This window comes from Protopterus annectens, chromosome 5.part0 (assembly GCF_019279795.1).
Source record: "Protopterus annectens isolate FY-2018-M chromosome 5.part0, PAN1.0, whole genome shotgun sequence".
NCBI classification, from domain to species: domain Eukaryota; kingdom Metazoa; phylum Chordata; order Ceratodontiformes; family Protopteridae; genus Protopterus; species Protopterus annectens.
The window spans coordinates 1,491,116,802-1,491,137,449 of NC_056735.1; the positions used below are offsets into that span (position 1 = coordinate 1,491,116,802).

General features: G+C 37.8%; 1 protein-coding gene across 11 annotated transcripts in view; it reads right to left on the reverse strand.

The window, feature by feature from the left end:
• Positions 1 to 20,648, reverse strand: part of TENM4 (teneurin transmembrane protein 4) — a 4,497,462-nt gene that overhangs the window by 1,256,820 nt on the left and 3,219,994 nt on the right. For 10 of the 11 annotated variants that reach the window (XM_044071318.1, XM_044071319.1, XM_044071323.1 and 7 more), the window contains one exon: positions 1,524 to 1,694. The exons of the other annotated variant lie outside the window; for it this stretch is intronic. In XM_044071318.1, coding sequence (XP_043927253.1) covers positions 1,524 to 1,694 — 171 coding nt within the window. The remainder of the gene's footprint in view (positions 1 to 1,523; positions 1,695 to 20,648) is intronic. 11 annotated transcript variants of the gene reach the window in all.

Sequence of the window (20,648 nt, forward strand, 5' to 3'; positions counted from 1 at the left end):
TAAGCCAAAACTTCCCCTCAACAAATAAACATAACGAAGAGATTATCAGAGTAGTAGCTGCCTACTACTGAGCTATATTTGTTTACAGCCATAAAACTGCAAAGATTATGGCAAATGACTAAAAGAACTGCCTGTTTCACTGCTGACCCAGGTTTGAGTACAGCCCGTGTCATCTGGAGTCAGACTGGGACTATGCAATGCTGCAGTTCTCAGCTGGAATGAGAGGTACACCAACCACCCTACTGTGCTGCTACCTGAGAAACCATAAGACAAGAGGCAACTGCAAAGGCTGAGAGAGAAGGAGAGATGTTTGTTGTGTGTACCACCAATTACATAGAATTCATTGTCTTTGCAAAGGGTGAATAATTAAAACCCCCTTTTGCTTCTCAGATGACTGGTACTGTTATTTTGTTTATTTCTGAATGTATTTATTATTTGTTTAATTAATTGATTAATTATTGCATCAGATTGCTGGTTTCTTTCATCTAGCACCCTTATATTTCTAATAACCCCCCCCCCCTTAACCATCATCTCCAGCACTACACTGCCTAAGCAACATAACTAGAATATCTGAAATAGGCACTAGAAGGGGCAATGCTGGTAATTTTAATGCCTCCCTAACTCTTCCGGAGAGCTGCTTAATGTGCAGGAACATCAAGAACCAGTGCTGAGGCATGCTATTGCACCCCATGAGCACAGACGCATGACAGCACTGCACTGACTTACATCCAGCTTCTGCTAGGAGGAATATCCACAGTAGATTCCACATGTCCTCCCACTGGGACAGTGCAACTCTGACTGGACTGCTTCTCTCTCTCCTGCTAGGAACAAGCAACTTTTAAAACCAGTTGGTTATTATCAATTAGGGAGTACATTTTCTGTACTAGTGGGGCTGTTGTGGGTCTCAGTGTTTCAGAGTCACACAGGGTCACACTGACACTGCCTAATGTAATAGAATCTGTAGTGAAAATTCTTCATGTGTGTTCTTACTTTGGTTTTAAACCAAAACGTCAAAGAGATAATCACCTCTCATTTGCTGAGGTACTGCAGAGGACTAAAGAGGCCTTGAGTGCAGCTGCAATGACAAACAGGAGATTAAAGGAGGCATAGTTAGAAAACAAAACAAGACAAGCTATGAGGTTAAAAAAATAATTACATAAGTTCCTGTTTTACAGCTGTGAGGATCACATGTGGAAGAGTCCTTCTGTAAACACATTCATCAATAATGTTTTCCTGAAAGGTTATTGATCACCTGAGTCCATCCTGCACTCGTGAAAACATTACTTACACAACACTCACAAAATTACTATTCCTCACAAAAAAGGGATGCTGTCCTCTGCAACTGTCAGACTTAAAAATCACATTTTCAACCACAAACAAAAAAGGAGGGTATAGTACATGACAACAAATTTTCCATAATTGTGGCATCAGTCCTTTTTTATCTCTGCAAATATGATCTTTTTAAACATCTACGACAATCAGTCAAACAGAAGAGGACAAACAACACTGACAACACAGCATACCTTCGCCGCTTCCTTTGCCCTTTCTGTCTGGTAACTCTAACCCTGTGTCCCTTGAGGGAGACAAGGTGACGTCCGTTGGCACTAGCCAACTGTTGGTTCTGTCCTCCCCGATCTGATACAGCTGCCCTTCCATCGGCTGCAGGTGCCAGTTTAGGCCAAACAGGTGCATGGCTGTGGTGAGCAATGAGAAAAATCATCTTTTTTTCTTTTCTGAATGGGTTTGCAGGGATCAGAATGAATGTACCTTCCCATAAATTAAATGGGTCTTTATACAGTAACTCTCCACCCCCTCCCCTCACATAGTTCCCCAAATATAAAAACAGAAATGGATACGCATTATAGTTAGGGGCATATCTTCAACATTCTGCCACAAAGAATGAACACTGCATGTTATAATAAAGTACGGATGCACAATAAACAACCCCATATTCATCTGACTGGTTTGCTGATTAAACCACTGATAACACACTTAAGGTTTTAGTGGGGCCTCATCAAACTTTTTCATGTTTGTTTCAAAATACAAGACCTGACTCTCAAAAATGTACAATGCACTGAAAGCTGAAACACAACACTCGAAATGTTAGAAATGAAACAAAAATGGCTGTTGTAATCTGAATTACTCAAGACACAGACACCTATAACAAAAACAATAAATTGATTAACATACTGTGTTTTGTTCTAACAGACTTGTTGCCTTAATGATGGTGACCGTTAAAGAATTACTGTACCAGTAAAGCATGTTTATTCAAATTATTTAAAAAAATGCCTACTCTTGGAGTCCAGTAAAACCCAATGGCAGTTTTCAGAAAATCAATTTATTAAAATGGCATACAGCACCATTATTACATTCTGACTTTAGCCACCATACATTGTAAGGTTACCATGTGCTCAGTGTGATTACATTGATTTCCTCTGTGAATTCTTAATGGCTATTGCTCCAGAACAGTTTCAGAGACTCAGCTAAACAAATTAATTGTGCAAGAAAATAAAAAAAGATGCACATGCAAGCCATTATAAAAGCAGATTTTCCCAAATTTATTTTTGTAATAATTTGAAAAAAAATCATGATTTAAGGCAACAGTAATTCTTTAAAGATGACAGTTACAAGCACAAAAAATTGAAAAATTCTTAAGTGGAGTGCCAATGTTAGAGCAAATTAAAAAAAAAACAAATAATACACAGTTTATACATAACTAAGGCAGTTCTAACCAGATTTTAAAACCTCTAGGTATTATTCACATATACACAGAAAAAAAACAAAAGAGCATTCACCCTAAGTCAGCTCTCCTTTATTATGTATTGTATATTCACATACATAACATTAAATAATACATAACTTCCACTTTATATTACAGCTGCTAGTAACCAAAACTCTGCTCTACATAAATCTAGTCTAAACACAGTAAACACTTTGAAAGAGGCACTCTTGATGGGAGTAGTTATCTGCACTTCAGAAGAGGATGAGAGAAGTCAACTTGCCTCGAGTCCAGTAATGTGCTACAAAAGGGATAAGGGACAAAGGAATGCTTCAAAGTTCTGCTATTCCATGCTCCTTTGTACTTCTCTCTTGTGGCCGCTGTCCAGCTCAGGTATTAGCAATCAATATGGTGCATATGTAGTATCTCACTTGTATAATGTCACCTTATATCTTTAACCATTCACAATGTCCAGCTGGTGCTCTTGATATGGACGGCCTTAGTGCCACTAAATTAAACTTCTCTCTCCCTTGCATACTGCTGTTGAGACCTGAAATCTGCAGGATCTTTGTCCTCATAACACCCACCAGACTGCTCAAATTACACTGAGGTTTCTCACACCCTAGCCAGAAGCAAGTCATTACAATATGTCTGCAAAACCCCAGTGGCAGCACTACAATGCAATCTACACCCTGCTCAAGCTACATTTACATTTGCTGTACTCTGCAAAGCAGGACTGGATTGCAAGCTCCCTAGTTATGAATATAATGCTGCTACTGGATAAATACCCCTCATAAGGCAACTTCACACCAGCCTAGATTCCTTCCCATAGCCATTGCCAATAGCACAGCTATAGTGCATTTTATGTTGCAGACAGTATTACACATACATGTGCAGTGGTGTTGACATACTGCATCACAAAATCCAGAAATGAAATCTACAACACTCCTTGCTACCCTCTCTCAAATGTATTTACAAATTCTGTGTTCCAGGCAGTTGCACTGAAGTACAACCTGTCATGTATACCACCCCTTATCTTTCAACCTTTCTTTTGACTGAACTTCATTTACTACAGTCCTCAACTTCCTTTTGTCTACCCAGAAGATTACCCACTTACTCACCCAAGACCCACTCCTAATCTAACCTGTTCATAATTTCTAACACACTATATATCAACTGCCTTGATAAGGTCTCCAAGTATGTCATTTGGGCATTGTAGTACAGTATTTGGATCCCCCTTTTTGTAGGTTCATAGGTAAGTACTAGGCTAGCTGCCTTTGCAGGCCATTTTAAGCCTAGCCAGTTCCCTTTTTGTGCTTGAAATAACCTACCCCATTTGGTTATAGATTGGCCTTACCCATCCCATGGTCAATAATTACATATTACCACTAATGAGAATAACAGGGATCATACCACAGATAATTTGAGGGGACCCATGCATGCGATAAAGCATTTTGCTTTCAATTTCTTTGCCCTGTATTCTCTGAAAGGCACACTAGCTTCCAAATATTTTAATATTATTTTTTTCAGCATCCATACCAAGATTGTTTCAAAATGTTGTTATTTTTGTTAGTTTTGGGGAAAGCTGTTTTAATTGTATCATTTCTATATGCATGGACCCTTAATCCGTTTTTCTCTGTTTCACATTTATTGGTTCTGTGGAATAAGGAGGGTGTCTGCTCATTTCAGGGGAAATTGTAAAGTCAGTAGTATGGGTGGTTACGGTGGTGCAGTGGTTAGCGTTGTCGCCTCACAGCAAGAGGTTCCCCAATTCAATTCTCGGCTGGGGTGCCTTCTGTGCAGAGTCTGCATGTCCTCCCTGTAGTTGCGTGGGTTTCCTCCAGGTGCTCCAGTTTCCACCCACATTACAAAAGACATGCAGTAGATGGATTGGACACTGTAAATTTGTCATAGGTGCAAGTGTGAGTGAGTGGTATGTATGAACTACTGTGGAAGGGCTAGCCACCCGGCGGTGTAAACCTTGGCTTGAGATGATTGTGATACCCTGACCCCATGTAAAAATGGGAAAAGGAGGATGGATGGATATAAAGTCAGTAGTTGTAAAACTTCTCCCTTCAAATGTGTTTTTGTATTGCACAACTATTTCCTACACTGTTTATAACAAGGGGCAGCAGAGAATGGCTTTTTTATAAAGCTCCTTCCATTTTTCTGAGACAATGTCATAGAAAAGCTGAAAAATGAGACATTAATGATTTAAAGAAGAAAAATTAAACTCTTATCAGTCAGTTTTTCATTTTCAGAGAATGGCAGGAGCACAACATTAGAAATAAATACAGAGGCACTCAAATAAGGCATAAGTATGGACATCCCTCACTGAACAAACGTGTACCTTTGATGAGAAAAAAGGTCACAACAAGAGGGAGCCAGGAAAGTATGATGCTGGTTTCTTTACTGGCCAGGAAAAAAGGTACCAAACCTCTTCATGAGAACCACCTGAAGGAACCCTTGCCTAGTACTAATGCACCAGATCATTCTCATAGGAGGTCCAAGTGTGTTATTTGCCAAAGACTTTTCAATGGGCAAAATACTATCCACACAAAACTGACAAAGTGGCATTAACGTATGAAGCGATAAAACAATGTTTACCAGCATGCTGTTTTCAGAACAGCCTGTCAAAGACACAGACATTTTTGTTGGTAATCCTTAGGGTCTACCATCACTGTCACTGCACACAATATACATCATGTATAGAGATATTTATACTACTTTACTAAAAAAAAGTGTGGTAAACATAATGCGCATTACAAGAAAAAAGGTACAGCACTAAAGTTTTGCGATTGAAGAGTTGTCCATACAGACAGTAATAATTCTAGGCTAAAATGACGTTCTGAAACAACAGTTTTTATTTCCCTGCTGTGCCTTTGAAATGTACTTGGGCTGTGCAAGACATAATGACTAAACACAAAACATTTAAACACCTAGTCAGATGTGCATTAACATCTCTAACAGAGAAGAAAGTGAGATTCTGACAGCCACAGAACCCATGATGTAAACAGAGAAACAAAAGATAATGCGAACATTTCAAAAACAGTTTGGACATACTTTTGCTGAAGTACTTGATGACTTAGACAATTCAGATCTTGAATGCATATATTTACACAGGGTTGTGAAACAAGCATAAATACATGAAATTTAAGTCTAGACTAACTGTAGGACCATCACTGGCAGCAAAACGCAATGAAACTGTTGTCATGGATTTACGCAAGTTAAAGTGAAACATAAAGTAAATTCATATTTGTGATAAATCTATCTATTTCAATCCAGGACGCACTGTGACCCTCTGAAATCATTACAAATCATTACAAAGTTTCAGTTCTACATGTGTCTTCATGAATCACCTGATGATTTTGTATTAACAACAGAAGGAGGGAATTCAGCAATGAAGACATGAGTTATGGCAGAGAATTTCAACAATGAAACTGAGTCAGCAGCTGCCTACAGCCTGTGAAGCAATGAGTGGATAAAAAGATAAAACCAAATTATCAAAGAAGGTTTGTTAAAGATGAAATAAAACACTGTGTGTCGCTCAGACAGTTCACTAAATTGGTTCTAAGGGTGAAGAATTCTATGGATAATATGAATGACTGTAGCCTACATCAGATGGCGGACACTTGAAATTGTAACAAAATCTGGGTTATGGCTGAAAAGGGTCTTTGGGACAGACTACTTATGTGGCCAACAAATAACTTAATAAATATATTGGATGCTTGGTTAGGACAGCACGTCTTGCACTACATGATGCCTTCAGAGTACTATGGCTGTATTTGTAACACTAAGTAAGCACATGGAGGTCCGACAGGTGCCTGTGCCACAAGTATGAGACTGGGGACAAGGCACACAACAAACAAGCAGTCTGTGCAGAGTGGAAGACTCCTGGTGTTATCATTGGATAACATAACATGGCTTCAGATCCTGATCTACATAAGGTTGTTCCAGGAGGTTTCTGCACCTGCAAACTATATTTGTGCCTTTTTAACTGCTTCCCTTCTCATCTGATCCAGCTCTTTACATACTTTCTTTTGCCTTTTTGGCACATTCAATGGTTGCCTGATTTTTGTCTACTTCAGGTTCGATTTATAAACCCGTTTGAAACTGATATGCTTCTGCAAAAGCAGGGAAATAGTTTGGATTGGGTGACGTCAGCATATATGTATGCAGTCCTATAATTACACGTGTAACCAATTTCAAGGAGGCCGACATCTAGAATGAAAAATATATAATCTTGGTATGCACTGATTTTTATATTTCATTTGATAAGTGTGAAGCATTTATCTTGTTTTCCTGTCCAACTGTTCCAATACATTTTGAAGTAAAAAAAAAAAAAAAAAGACTCTTGGGTTAATTTCTAAAAGTCTTTTGGGTTTCTAATATCATGACAGGAATGGCCCGCATTCCTAATTCAAAGTATGATAACAGTTTGTGAATGTGAAATTAGTATTGTTTCAATCTTTGATTTTAGCCAAAAATGGCCTTCACAGGGATGGACACAATGTACCCAGAACTAATGCCTCCTACAATTCATATGGAGTTACATGCATCCGTAACATATCTAAATATGATTGTAAATTCTTCAACTATGAGTCCTATTGCTCCTACTATTATTAAAAAAAAAACACATGGACTCCTGAGTGGCTCACAATGTGTTTAACACATAATGCATATGTAATATCCATAAAAAGTCCATCCCTGTTGTCAGCTGTGTTAACATATATACTTTTGTTGTATCAGATGTTCACTGTTATTTTCTGTGATGACACTTTGCCTGGAAAGTACTGCCCAAGATGACCACTATCATGGAGAAGTTAAAGACTTTGCGGCTAAAAGTATTTATTTATTTATTTATTTTTTTTAAGAGACACTGAAAGTGAAGAGACAAGTAGCAGTTACACAGAATTTAGTGCTGAAGAAACCGCATGCACACAGCTTCTTTCTATACTGAATCATCAGCATGAATAGTAATGAATAAATAATCTTTATTCAAAGTCAGGGGAATACTGAAAAGGATACAATCTGAGGTCCAACCAAGCAAAGGAAACTCCTCGGTCTGTAGATAAATTGATCTGTTGGGTACAAAAAAATCTTACTACTGAAACAGTGTGTGTTTGATAAGTCAACTGAGATCTAGATGAGGACATACTTGAAGAAGAGGATGTCTCCTTGCATGAGTTAAAATGAACTAAACAGTCTATGACAAAGTGTGTGTGTATGTGGGGATGTTAGGGCCTAAAAAAGCACCAACTTTTCTCTCTTGCTTCCACTGCTGTGTATCTGCCAACAGACAGGATTCGCTTACCTCTGCATTGTCGCTGCTGCATATCCATCTGCTGTGTTGGGGAGTTAATCCCTGTGAATTGCTTCAGGCAGATGCCCAAGAAAAATGCTTATACTTCCCAACTTCACAACAAACTCAAAGTCTTCCAGGAAAAACAAAGAAAATGCAAGTGATCAGATAAACGAGAACTTGACCTTTCTGTCCAATATATCATCAGTGGTTTTGGACTTTTTAGTGAAAGGTCAAGTGAATGCTACAATGGATGCCCAGTTCCCCTTGATTTGTATTTGTATAATGTAACTACTTAGTTAACATGTCACACAATTAATGTGCAACATACTTTAGGTATTACTGCTACATTACATCTTTGTGCAGTAAAGAAGCAAAGTTATAACAACTGTACTACTCAAGTACAAGATAACAGTCTGTAAGTCATATAACAGTTAAAGGATTTGTTTTGCATTTGTCATTATTGAAATCTATTTAATAATGATGTTTCAAAAGAAAACACTAGAAAGCAATACTGATGCCATAACCTTAACTTTTTTCTAAGTCAGACTTTGTCTTTAGATAACAGAGTCAATGCTACACTATTATGCAAGAAGCCCAGAATTTCCAGACAGGAGATATGCAAAAAGATTAAGAGAGAAATTAGATGAAATAAAAATACTTTCACAGGAAAACCTGCCAGAAGCTTCAAATAAAAAATTGTGTTTATTAACACAACAGATTTATGAAAAACATTATATAGGTCAGGAAACCTTGGGCCATTAAAGAACAAAATCTAGACACTTTGGAAAGGTATTAAAAAAAAAAGGAATAGTGACATGGGAAAGAAAATCTGATATGGTGCAATATGTATGCAAAGGAGAAAGCTAAAATTAATCAGCACAAAAAAGGCCCCAAATATATTTGAAGAGAAATACAGGCAAATGCATCCAGATAAGGAAATATTCACAATAAAAAATAAGATCACAAAGAGGGAATGTAGTACAGAAGATTAGTAAAGTACAATGGTAAAAAAAACACAAGCTGAAGTTATGGAATACCTGTGAAGTGAAGGATTTAGTGTAGAAAGTCTAACATGGGTTACATCACAGCATGCTAGAACAAGTAATCCCCCAAAGTAAGGAGAAACAAGAGCAGCAGGAGGCATCCGAAGAAGAAATATGGACATGGGAAAGAAAAGAAAGATTTTATTTGGTGCTATATTTATTCAAAGGAGAAAGCAAAACTAATCAGTACAAAAAGAGCAGCACCAAAGATATTTGAAAAGAAATATAGGCAAAGGCATCCATCCGGACATGGAAAATTTTACAATATAAAAAATAAGAAAAGAGGAAAAGCAGATAAGAGGATTAGTAATGGAGAAGTTAAAGAAATAGAAACTGAGGTTGTGGATTACCTGCGAAGTGAAGGATTTAGTGTAGAAAATCTAACTCAGATAACATCACAGCAGGATAGAGCAATGGATCCCCAAATTAAGGAAAGCAGTAGAGTGGGAAGTATCTGATCAGTTGCCATATGAAGATACTTTGGAGTCTTTCATAGGAAACCAGTACAAATGCTGAACTGGAGTTACACAGCAAGAAAAGAAATAAGAAAATGTGGCAACTCTGATGCAGTCAATGTTGTGGAGTGAGAGGCAAGTACGCTCCCATATGAAAGAGCATCGGATGACACAGGATGAAACTGAAGAGAATGTGGCACAGGAAGATGGTCTGAAACTTTCTATAGAATGCCCACAGGAAATGGAGAACAAAGAATGTGCCTTCAGTTTAGAAGAAAATGATCTAAGAGAAGAGTTGCTTGATTTAACAGAAATGGACATATTTAGATCAATGAACGTAACAGACTAAAGAAAGCAAGAAAGCCAATAAAACCCCAAAAAGTTAGAAGTTTGATAAAACAAATGAAAACAGTGACCAAGACTTGTCGCTAGAGATTCATGTGCTGTAACAGAAATAAATAGGCTATATTATTGTGCAGCTAAATTAATGACAGATAATGTTTTGCCATAAAAACACAGAGTATTAAGGGAAAGGAAGGGGAGAAATTGAATGCCATCATGGAAGTATCGAACAGAGAAAACTATTAGGCAACTAAGACAAAAAGTGTCACTTTTAGAAGAGTACAGAAGAGGGAACAGATCAAAAATACTCAGAAAGATAGATGTGATAAAACCAATGTGCAGTATCAGAACAGATCAGGATCTATCATGCACTATTGCAAATAATAAATAAAAATATTGGCACAGGCAGAAAAACTTAGAAAATATGCAGCTAAAAAGGAAAAGTACAAAATAAGCAATTTACTGATGACCCAAAAAAGTTTTATATAGAATTGGGAAACAAGGCAAAAGGAACTGAAACAGCACCAAAAAAAAAAAGAAGAAATAGATACATTTTGGAGAAATATCTATGAAGATCCTGTGCAATATAATGATTCTAAATGGGTAGAAGAAGTAAAAGAAAGAATAAGAAGTTCAAATCTACAGGATATGAAATGGGATGAAATAACGGCCAGAGAGACTGAAACGAAATTAAGAAAAGCCTCTAATCAGAAAACCTCAGGCCCAGATGTAGTAACCACCTTCTGGCTAAAAGTATTAAGATCTTTACAAGAAGATTTAGCCATGTGTAAGAACTATTTATATGCACACCCTGACCAGACACCAACCTGGTTAACAACAGGAAAAACAATACTCCTACTTAAGAATGAATCTGCAAGCTATCATAAAAACTATAGACCACTTGCCTTCCAGCGATGTACAAACTATACACTGCAATTGATGCTGACAGAGTTTATAGTCATTTAAAAGAAAATTCCATCATGGCAATAGAACAAAAAGGTAATACAAGAAAGGCATATGGAACAAAGGGTCATTTGTTGTTAAATAAAGTCATAACAGAGAACTGTAAAAAGGGGAAGAATCTAAGAATGGCATGGATAGAATGTAAAAAAATATTTGACAGTATCCCACATTCATGGATAAAGGAGTGCCTAAAAATGTAGAAGATACAACCTACACTGAATACATTCCAACAACAATGGAACAGTGGCAAACCACTTTGCAGTTAAGCCAAGATAAAGGAAAATTATTATTCCAGGGATAAAAATTCAAAGGGAGATATTCCAAAGTGAGTCTCTGTCACCATTGCTATTTTGTCTTGCCCTTAACCCATTAAGTTGTCTACTTAACACATTAGATCATGGCTACAATTTAACTCCCAGAAAACATTAAAGTGTAAAAACTTCTCATTTTCTTTTTGTAGATGATTTAAAAGTGTATAGTTCATCAGATGAGGAAACAAAAGCACAACTGCAAGTGGTCAAAACTTTTTCAAATGACAAAAGAATGTCATTTGGTCTTAATAAACGTGCAAAAGCAACCTTTAAAGCAGGAAAGTTGCAGCACCAAGAAAACATCAGTTTGGGACAGAAATGTGATCTAAAAGAACTTGAGCAAGAAGGAGTGTATACATATTTGGGAACTGATGAAGGATCAACAATAAGACATGAACAGATGCAGATAAGACTTAGTGAGGAATATTTTAGAAGACTTGAATTAACACTGAAAACAGTGCTGACATCTAGGAACAAAGTCCAAGATATAAACCAATTTGTTCTTCCTGTCCTAACTTACAGTTTTGGAGTGAGTGACTGGCCCCCAAAAAGTGTTGGACAGGAAAAAAAAGAAGGATACATCATGCTCATCAAATGATTTATATAAATCAGTGCATGCCAAGATAATATATTCCCCATTCTGAAGAAGGCATGAGCCTCTTTGACATATCTGCTAACCTCACAAGACCCAAACATAGTGAAAGTTGTAAAATATGAGGAGAATAAGTCTATGATAACTTCCCTGCTTAGTTTAGCAGAAGCATATCAGTGACAAGCAGAATGGAAATCAAACCAGAAGTAGATAAAAATCAGGCAGCAACTGAATGTGCCAAAAAACAAAAGAAAGAACAGAAGGGGAAGGATAAGATGAGAAGGCAAGAAATGTGGAAAATGCATAAATATAGTTGGGAAGTATAGAAAACTCTTGGAACAAACTCATATTGACCAGGATTGAATGCAGGAATGGTTAAGGAGAGGTGAATTTAAATCAAAAGACAAAAGGTTGATACTGGTGGCCCAAGATAGTGGACTACTTACATGGTGGTTTACAAAGTCCATTGAAAATGTGGGAGAAACAGACAAATTTAAGTTTTGTAAAAAAAGAACTGGAAACGGTCACAAATCTTGTTGCTGGTTGTGATATACTAATGGCAGAATGACTGTATACTAAAAGGCATAATAATGTGTCAAGACTGTTGCATTGGGGATTGTGCAAACATTATAATACTGAAGTACTGAAAAATACTGGAAACCACAAAGCATCATAGAAAATGATGAAGTTTATATCACATGGGATTATCTATTAACAACAGTTAAAAAAAATAGATGTGAGAAAACCCAATACAGTAGTCCAGAAAAAGAAGACAAAAGTAGCATTGATCATTGAAATTGCTACACCTAGTGACTGCAGTGTCTTATGTACAGAGAGACACAAAGTCTTAAAATACCAGGATTTGCAGGCAGAAATGAAGGCAACATGGAAGAAAGATACTCAAACAGTTCCAGTAGTAGTAGGAGCAATGGGTCTTATAAAAAAGAATTTACAATCATACTTAGATATGTTATAGATACATGCAACTCCATATGTATTGCAGGAGGAGTCATTACTAGGCACATTGTGGGGTGCTGTAAATAGCACTTCTGAGTAACATCAAAGACTGAAACAATACTAATTTACTTTGACTTAGGAATGGGTTCCATTCCAGTCATGGTATTAGAAACCTGAAAGACTTGGAGAAATTAAAAATAAATTTAATAATAAACATTGAGCATCTGTGTTTACTGAAACATATGCATCAATTTGTTAATATCACTGAGATTGCCAAAAGATTACATTACCATATGCAATACAGTGGTTATAAAAAAGAACAAAAGAACAACAAAAACTTTTAGCTAGGATTTCTTCTATAAACTAGAGGAAAGAACAACAGTATGGCAGATTTAGTACAAAAAACAGTCAAGAAGAGGGTAGTGTCTGTGTGTGTCTGTGTGGGGCTGTAATCATATGCATTTATCTAAATAACTTACATAGTACATCAAAGATGTAGGATTACTATTGGGAATGCACAGGACTATAGGAAAAAGTATTAAATGAAGAAGAATGTGATAGAGCTGTCACCATATAAGGTCTCTTGCAAAGACCTCCTCCTTTGTTGATTTCAGTAGACCAGAATTTTAAGTATGTATTTTCAGGATGAGGAATTTCAAAAGTGGGAAACAGGGATGTGTGTAACCTCAATCAAAATCTATATAAAGGCAGGACAGGGATTTCAACTGTGTACCTTATAGTGGACAGAAGCAACACTGAGAATGCAGTGGAAACAAAATGCACAGGTGGTAGACAATGCAAAGTCACATAAATTCTGCACTTTATCAATTTATTTAAAAAACATGATCTGGGTACAGTTTCAGTAAAAGAAAAGAAAACAAACCACAACAATATTTCCATTATTTTCATGTATATATATATATATATATATGTTTTCCTTTTAACAATTCCTGTTTATTTCAACATTATTTCTATGTAATTTGCTCCTTCCATATTCTAAAGTTCCTTCCTCCAATTATTTAATCGTTTACAATATTAAATGTCTCATTTACAGTTGCTTTAGATTCTGGTTTCCATTTTCTAGTAATTGCTTTTTAGCAACCAATAGTATTAAACATAACAAAGCCTTACTATTGTCAGGCAATTCAGATACTATATTCATAGGTAGGTACTAGGTTATTGGCCCTAGGGCCTATATATAAGCCTAGCCAAAATGTACCCTGGCTTTCGCCACCCAAGAAAATTATTTTCCTGTGCCACTGTCGAGCAAAGCCACAGAAGTGATCCCAGGGGTGAATTTCCTATCTCCCATCCAATCATCAAGATTTTTCTTAAAGAGTACTAATGAGGAGCTTTGTTTGATATAGATAAGTAGTTTGTTCCAGAGTATGGGAAGTCTCTAGGACAGGAATCTATCCCTCCAGCATGTTCTGTTTATTGTGGTGACAAGGTTTAGGTCCCTAGAGCGTGTAGCTTGGAGGGATTGTGATTTCTTTAAGTGGAGCATGTCCAAAAGCTCTGGGTTTGACATAGCTTTGTGTGTTAGGCAGAGATCACTTCTGAGTAGGCAATATGTGATGGAGTAAAGCTGCAGTTTTTTAAGACAGTCTGCGTAGAGCATCTGTTTGAGGCCGGTAATCCTCTTTCTGAGGTAGTTCTGCGGCCTTTCCAGTTGTTGTAGATGTCTTGTGAGGTACACAATACCAAAAGGGGCGTTGTACTCTATAATGGGTCTAATGAGTAGAGGGGAACAATGACCTCTTTCTTCCTGGATGAGAAACCTTTTGTGATGAGGTGTGTCACATAGAAGGATTTCCTGACTACTGTGGCGATGTGATTATCAAAGGAGGGACTACAGGTGACTGTCCACCTGTGTCCCAAGGTCTCTTATCACACTTTCGGTGTTAAGTAGACTACCGCCTATGTGGTAGTTCATGGGTACAGAGTTGTTACCAAAAGGGATGACAATGCACTTTTTGGCATTGAGCTTGAGGCCATGGCTTTGACATCAGGCATCTGTCTCAGCAAGGCCCTTTTGTAGGATGTCCACATCTTTTGGAGTTTTAATTATGGCTCCTATTTTGCAGTCATCTGTGAACTTCATTAGCCAAAGACCTTCTGTGTTAGCCTGCACTTCAGAGAAGTAGGTACCAAACAGGAGAAGACCCAGGACTGAACCCTGTGATACTCCACTTGTCACTGGTCTGAAGTTGGATTTGGAGTTTGCTACTTTCACAGTGTGGGTTCTGTCATTGAGCCAGTTGGCAACTCATCTTGTGACGTAGGGATTTATACCTAGTTTAGTGAGTTTATCTATAATTCCAGGGGATGGTGTCGAAAGCCTTGGCGAGATTTTGATAGGCTGTGTGAACCATCTTACCCTCATCTACGGCTTTAGTGACCGCTTCAAAGAATTCTATGAGGTTTAGGAGACATGATCTGCCTTTTACAAACCCGAACTGGGTGGGGTACAGAGTTTGGAGATTACCAATGTCATTGTTTATAAGTTCCATGATGATATGTTCCACAGTCTTGCAGACCAGGCTCGTCAGGCTAATGGGGCAGTAATTTCTGGGGTCCGTGGTGGCTCCCCCTTTGCGGAGTGGGATAACCGTTGCTGTGTGCCATTCAGTGGGCACATAGCCTGAGGTGAGGCTGTGATTAAACATGGTACTTACGTGGGGTGCCAGTTCATTCTGTAGTTCATGTAGAACGCAGCCTGGGATGTTGTCAGGTCCCATGGATGCTGTTTTTTTGGCTTTGGAGAGTGTGTTTTTTACCTGTGCAGCCATGATTACAGGAACTTTGCATTCTTCCAGCACAGAGATGGGCCCTTCAGGGGATGAGAGGGGGGGTAAAGTTAGCACTGAACCTACCTGCCAGGATGTTGGCAATATCAGTTGGTTCTGTATATTTAGTGCCATTGTGCTGTAACTCAGAGCAGATCCGAGTGTTGCCATTGAGATTCTTGCCATAGCTATAGAATGCTTTGTGGTTGTCTTTAGAGTCAGTGGTGATTTTGTTTTCATAACTAGCTTTGGAGGATTTTATGAGGGATCTCAGTGTCTTACTGATGCTGACCAGGGAATTCCTCCAAACATGGGATTTTACTCTTTTTTGCAACAGTTTCTTTCTTCTGTTGTAGAGTTTGTTTACGGCAGGGGACCACCAGATTGGCTTCCTTTTTTTGGAGGATAGCATCTTGGTTCTGTTAGGGATTGCATGATCCATGCACTTGTGTAAGTGCTTATAAAGTGCATTTGTGCAGGATTCAGCAGTCATACCTCTATTGTCCGTCAGCATGGTTGTCATGAAGTTTGCCACTTCTGTCTTAAGAAGCGTGAAGTTGGCTTTGGGTAAATTTTTACGGTGGTTTCCCTAATAGGGGGTGGGGGAGGGATGTGGATGTCTAGGGTGATTAGCTTGTGGTCGGATCTGACCAACGAGGAATTGACCTCTGGTGTGGAACACCGGTTGCCTATGTTAGTAATAACCAGGTCTAGTATATTGCTGTCCCTAGTGGGGGTGTGGATAAGTTGATCTAAGGCATTGGAATTTATGAATCCCAGAAAACATTGAGCACAAGAGTTGATAGATGAGTAGTTTTCCCAGTTAATGGTGGGGTAGTTGAAATCGCCCATTATTAGGCAATTATTATATTCCAGCTCAAAAAATATTTTCTTCCCCAACACTTCTGAGAAAGTACTATGTAGGGAATTTTTAAAATCTGCCAGTTCATTACATTCTTAACCTCTCTCCCTCCTTCCCATCACAACTCAAGCATTTTCTATCTACCTTAGGAAAAATTCTCTGAAGTCTGCTTGGAATATAAAACTACCTGTACAAAGACTTCCATGCAAAAATCCTATACCTTTTAGAATTTGCTGCATAACTTGGGGCCATACAGATGTCCCCTAACTCTTCCTTTGCAAACTGCCTTTTCAATCTTTCTTCTAACTTCTTCTGATAATTTCTTAAAGATATCATGCAATGTTTTATATGCCCTTCTAATTATTCATTCTTAACAGCAGTTTCTGTTCTAGATTCAAAAATCAACTCAACCAGAGCTGGTTATTCACATAGCACTGCCATATCTCTCTTTGCCTATATTCTCTGTTATCAATCACAGGGAGGGAAGGCAGTCCATTCTCCGTGGCCTCGTTCCACTACATTACCTTTCTCTCCCTTGTTACTTGTTCCCAATACCTTGGCTCCTTTGCTATTTTTTCCAGTAAATTCCAGCCCACTCTTGCCTATTTTCTATACCCGTTCATGTAGTCATACTTATTGGTAAAATCATACTTAGCCATTCCTGTGCTGGCCTAGCTTTTTACTATATTTTCTGCCATCTTATAAATATAACATTCTTTATGGGGTCTGCATTCATAATCTTACACTCTCCTTATTTCTTGACCCCCTCCCCCCAGTTTCATCATCATCATTCATTTCTAACTTGATTTATAAGTGCCTGCTTGAGTTATACATATGATCCTTAACTGCATTGCTCTAGTGTATCTCACCTTGCTCTATAAGGAGAATCAACTTATCACACTTAACTCTTGTCCTCTTCCCCACTCAGATAAATTCCTTCAACTCTATTAATTATTGCCTACAACTTCTCTTCTGGTTGATAAAAATACACCCGACCTATATATAAAACTAAAGGGACTGAAAACACCTTCACTGCGTGTATCTTACTATCCCATAATCAGGATCTTTCAGCTTTCTTGTTTTTTGTCTTATCTTTTCTTTAGTCTCTTCCCACATATCCTTAGCTGCCATTACAGCATCCTTTTCAGTCCAAACATCTAAATGCTTCATCTTATCGTGTTCCCATAAATATGGGTATTGCAGAATCGATTTGTGTGTGGGTACATATTTTACCACTATAGTATTTGCTTTAATTTCATTTATTTTTAGATCCTATATATAAACTTCAAACTGTCTCAAAATGCTACACAACACAGAAATTTCATTTTCTGGATGTATCAAATGCATAATACTATAATCTGCAAACAGAACGGACTTTTCTTGATTACTATACCAGTTGTAGTTGGACTTGCAAGCTCCTTATTTTCTTTGCTAATGATTCTAAATACAAAGCAAACAACAAAGAGTGAATGAGGCATACCTGCCTGGCAGTTGTATACAAACACAGCCGGTCTTTTACATGGGAATTTTAATGCATCAAGAATAAAGTGCAGTTCATTCAATACCGCCCCTTTTGTTACAAAGTATACGAACCATTCCAAGAAGAAAACCTCATTTGGGACTTCTGTCCTAATACCCATATATCTGTTAAAAAATAGGAAAGGCACTGGATACAAATCCCCCTGCCCTGCTCTAAAAAGACAATTGCCGAAAAAATAGATGTAACATTCATTATTAAACTGTAACAGTACACATGAAACAATCTGCGGTGGTGGTGCTGCGGTAGCGCTGTCGTCTCACAGTAAGACGTTGTCCTGTTCGATTCTCAGCTTAAGCGTCTTTTGCGTGGAGACATACGTGAATGGGCGTACCTTCGTTGAAGGTTGTGCGTCAGGGCTGGCAACTCGCCATGTAAAAATCTACTGCCAATTATTAGCGGACCGGAGTTCTGCTGTGGTGACCCCTAACCGGGAAAAGCCGAAAGACACAACAACAACAGTACACATAAAACAGACTATTGTACAACCATATCTTACAAATTATGTACAGATGGAGATTATCTTTACTCAAATTACCCAACCAAAATTTAGAATTCCATTCCACACTCATTAAAACAGGAACTCTCCCATAAACCATTCAAGTCCCTACTAAAATCCCCGCTTTCTAAATCATGCCTGCACCTCTGTTCTTCTCCTGCTTAGCTGACACTATGATCCTGGAAACACATATTCTGTTTGCCTTCTCCCCTCTCTGTACTAACTCTGTATTTCATCTTTTGAATATTCATGTGCTTCTATTTACCATCACCTAATTCTACATTGTCCTGCCAATACATATTATTTTATTGGATCTCATCCCCATCTTTCACCCGTCACCTTTACAGTAGACATATATTAGACATTCACTGGATTGTTAATGTCAACTCTTCTTGAAATAAGTACTGTATCTTTAAGCTAAAATCCTGTCTGCCCTTTGACTTGTATAGTCTCACCACATTATAATTCTTGCAACTGTGCAGAATTATTTGATGTAATAATTGCTGTGCTTGCATGTAATGTATACTGTTTGTAATTCCTACTATATGGAGTTCTTCTCCCAGGGTCTCTGCTGAAAAAAAAAAGTGTCTTCCACCAAGTTGGACCTTCCCATTAAATAAGAGCAATAAAATACATAAATAAATGAATAAATGTGATACTTGCTACTTTCAGGGACTGTTTGGCCTGACCTTATATTAAAGACCAAATTATAATGTTTAAGAATAACATGACACTAAAAAGAAGATAGATTGTGAAACAACACATATATTGAAACTGGGTTTACTATCAAAATGTGGAAAATCAAAATAATTTTCCACCTTTTGATCAAACTGGTTTGCTGAAATTGGTAATAACGAATTACCAGAATTTCAGAAATGGTAACATGGAATTGACACCTGAACACTAGAAGTTCCATTGTCAAAAGTCTGTGTAACCGGTAAACTGAGATCGCACTACGGAGAGAAACGAGTACGTTCCCAATCCCACTGTAGTGTGATCTGTTATCAGAATGTCGATTCCATATTAGCAAATGCATATACCATTCGTTAATGTGGAGATGAACATTTTCCGAGTCGGCACTGTGAAAACTTGAAAACAGCCTTTTAACCTTCCCAGCTTTGCCTAACTGCCGATCTAAACTTTCATAGTGAACAGTTGAAAAGGTGTACTAAGTGGATAAGTTTTAAAATCAGCAGGTTATTCATAGGGGGACTTTAGAAACACAAAAGAAACAATTATTGCAATGAGTAAAAAAATAAACGGCAAATGCATCTGGCATTCTTATCTTGTAATCAGATTCTCTGTTTCAGTTTCAGTTTTATTCTACTAAAATGTTGCTGCTGTCGGTGCTTAACTTTCTGGAGACAGTTGTTTAACTGCATGCAAAGCACAACTTTTCCTCATAGCAGAATGTATTTTTGTCTTCACACTGCTACAGATAAAGCACAACTTAGCAGTTTCTACCTTTTGTGGCACTTTTATGCTGTTCAACCTCTTTACTTACTACTCACGATATTAGATCTGAATGGAATGAAGTCTTGCATTCTTCTCTCTAAGAATTTGTTTTTCTGTCTTCCATACTTATTGCCCATTACAAATCAGATTCAGTTCACTTCTGCAGTCACTCTTTTTGGTTCTCCCTGTATTTTGGACTTGTGGTTTAGAGAAAGCACACAAAGGAAGGTGTCTGTAGCCCTGCTTTATTTCCACTACTGCCATAAAACCAAATGAGTCTCTGAGAAAACAGCCATACTGAACTATTTGCTGCAAAAAAAATGCTGTACACTGGCCACTAAATGCTGGTAATTTGACTCAGCAGTCATAAGTACATAGGCAGCTGAAGTTAAAAAAGGACACTTAAAACCTCTGACTGACACAATGGGTAAAGGCAGGACTTCCTCAATCTAAGAATTCCTAGCACATACAAAAGCATCTAAATCAGGGGTGTCCAACCTTTTCAGTTGCAGGGGCCGCATTGAGTCAACAGAAATGGTCTGGGGGCTACATGTAAAACATATCAGGTAGATAAATCATCTACTGTCTGCAGTTGAAACAAAAAAGGACCCACAAAGAAGTCTGAAATTTAGATATGGCAGCTAATAGCTGGAATCGATGAAAAATATACAAACACACTGTCCAGGGAATCTCAAAGAAAGCAACACTTTAGAGCATACCTGAAAACTGTCCCAAATTCTGCCTCATATTTTTACCCAGTCCCTCAGAATTTTTGATTTGCCAGTAAATTACTGAGGATGACAGTTAATCAATAATGCC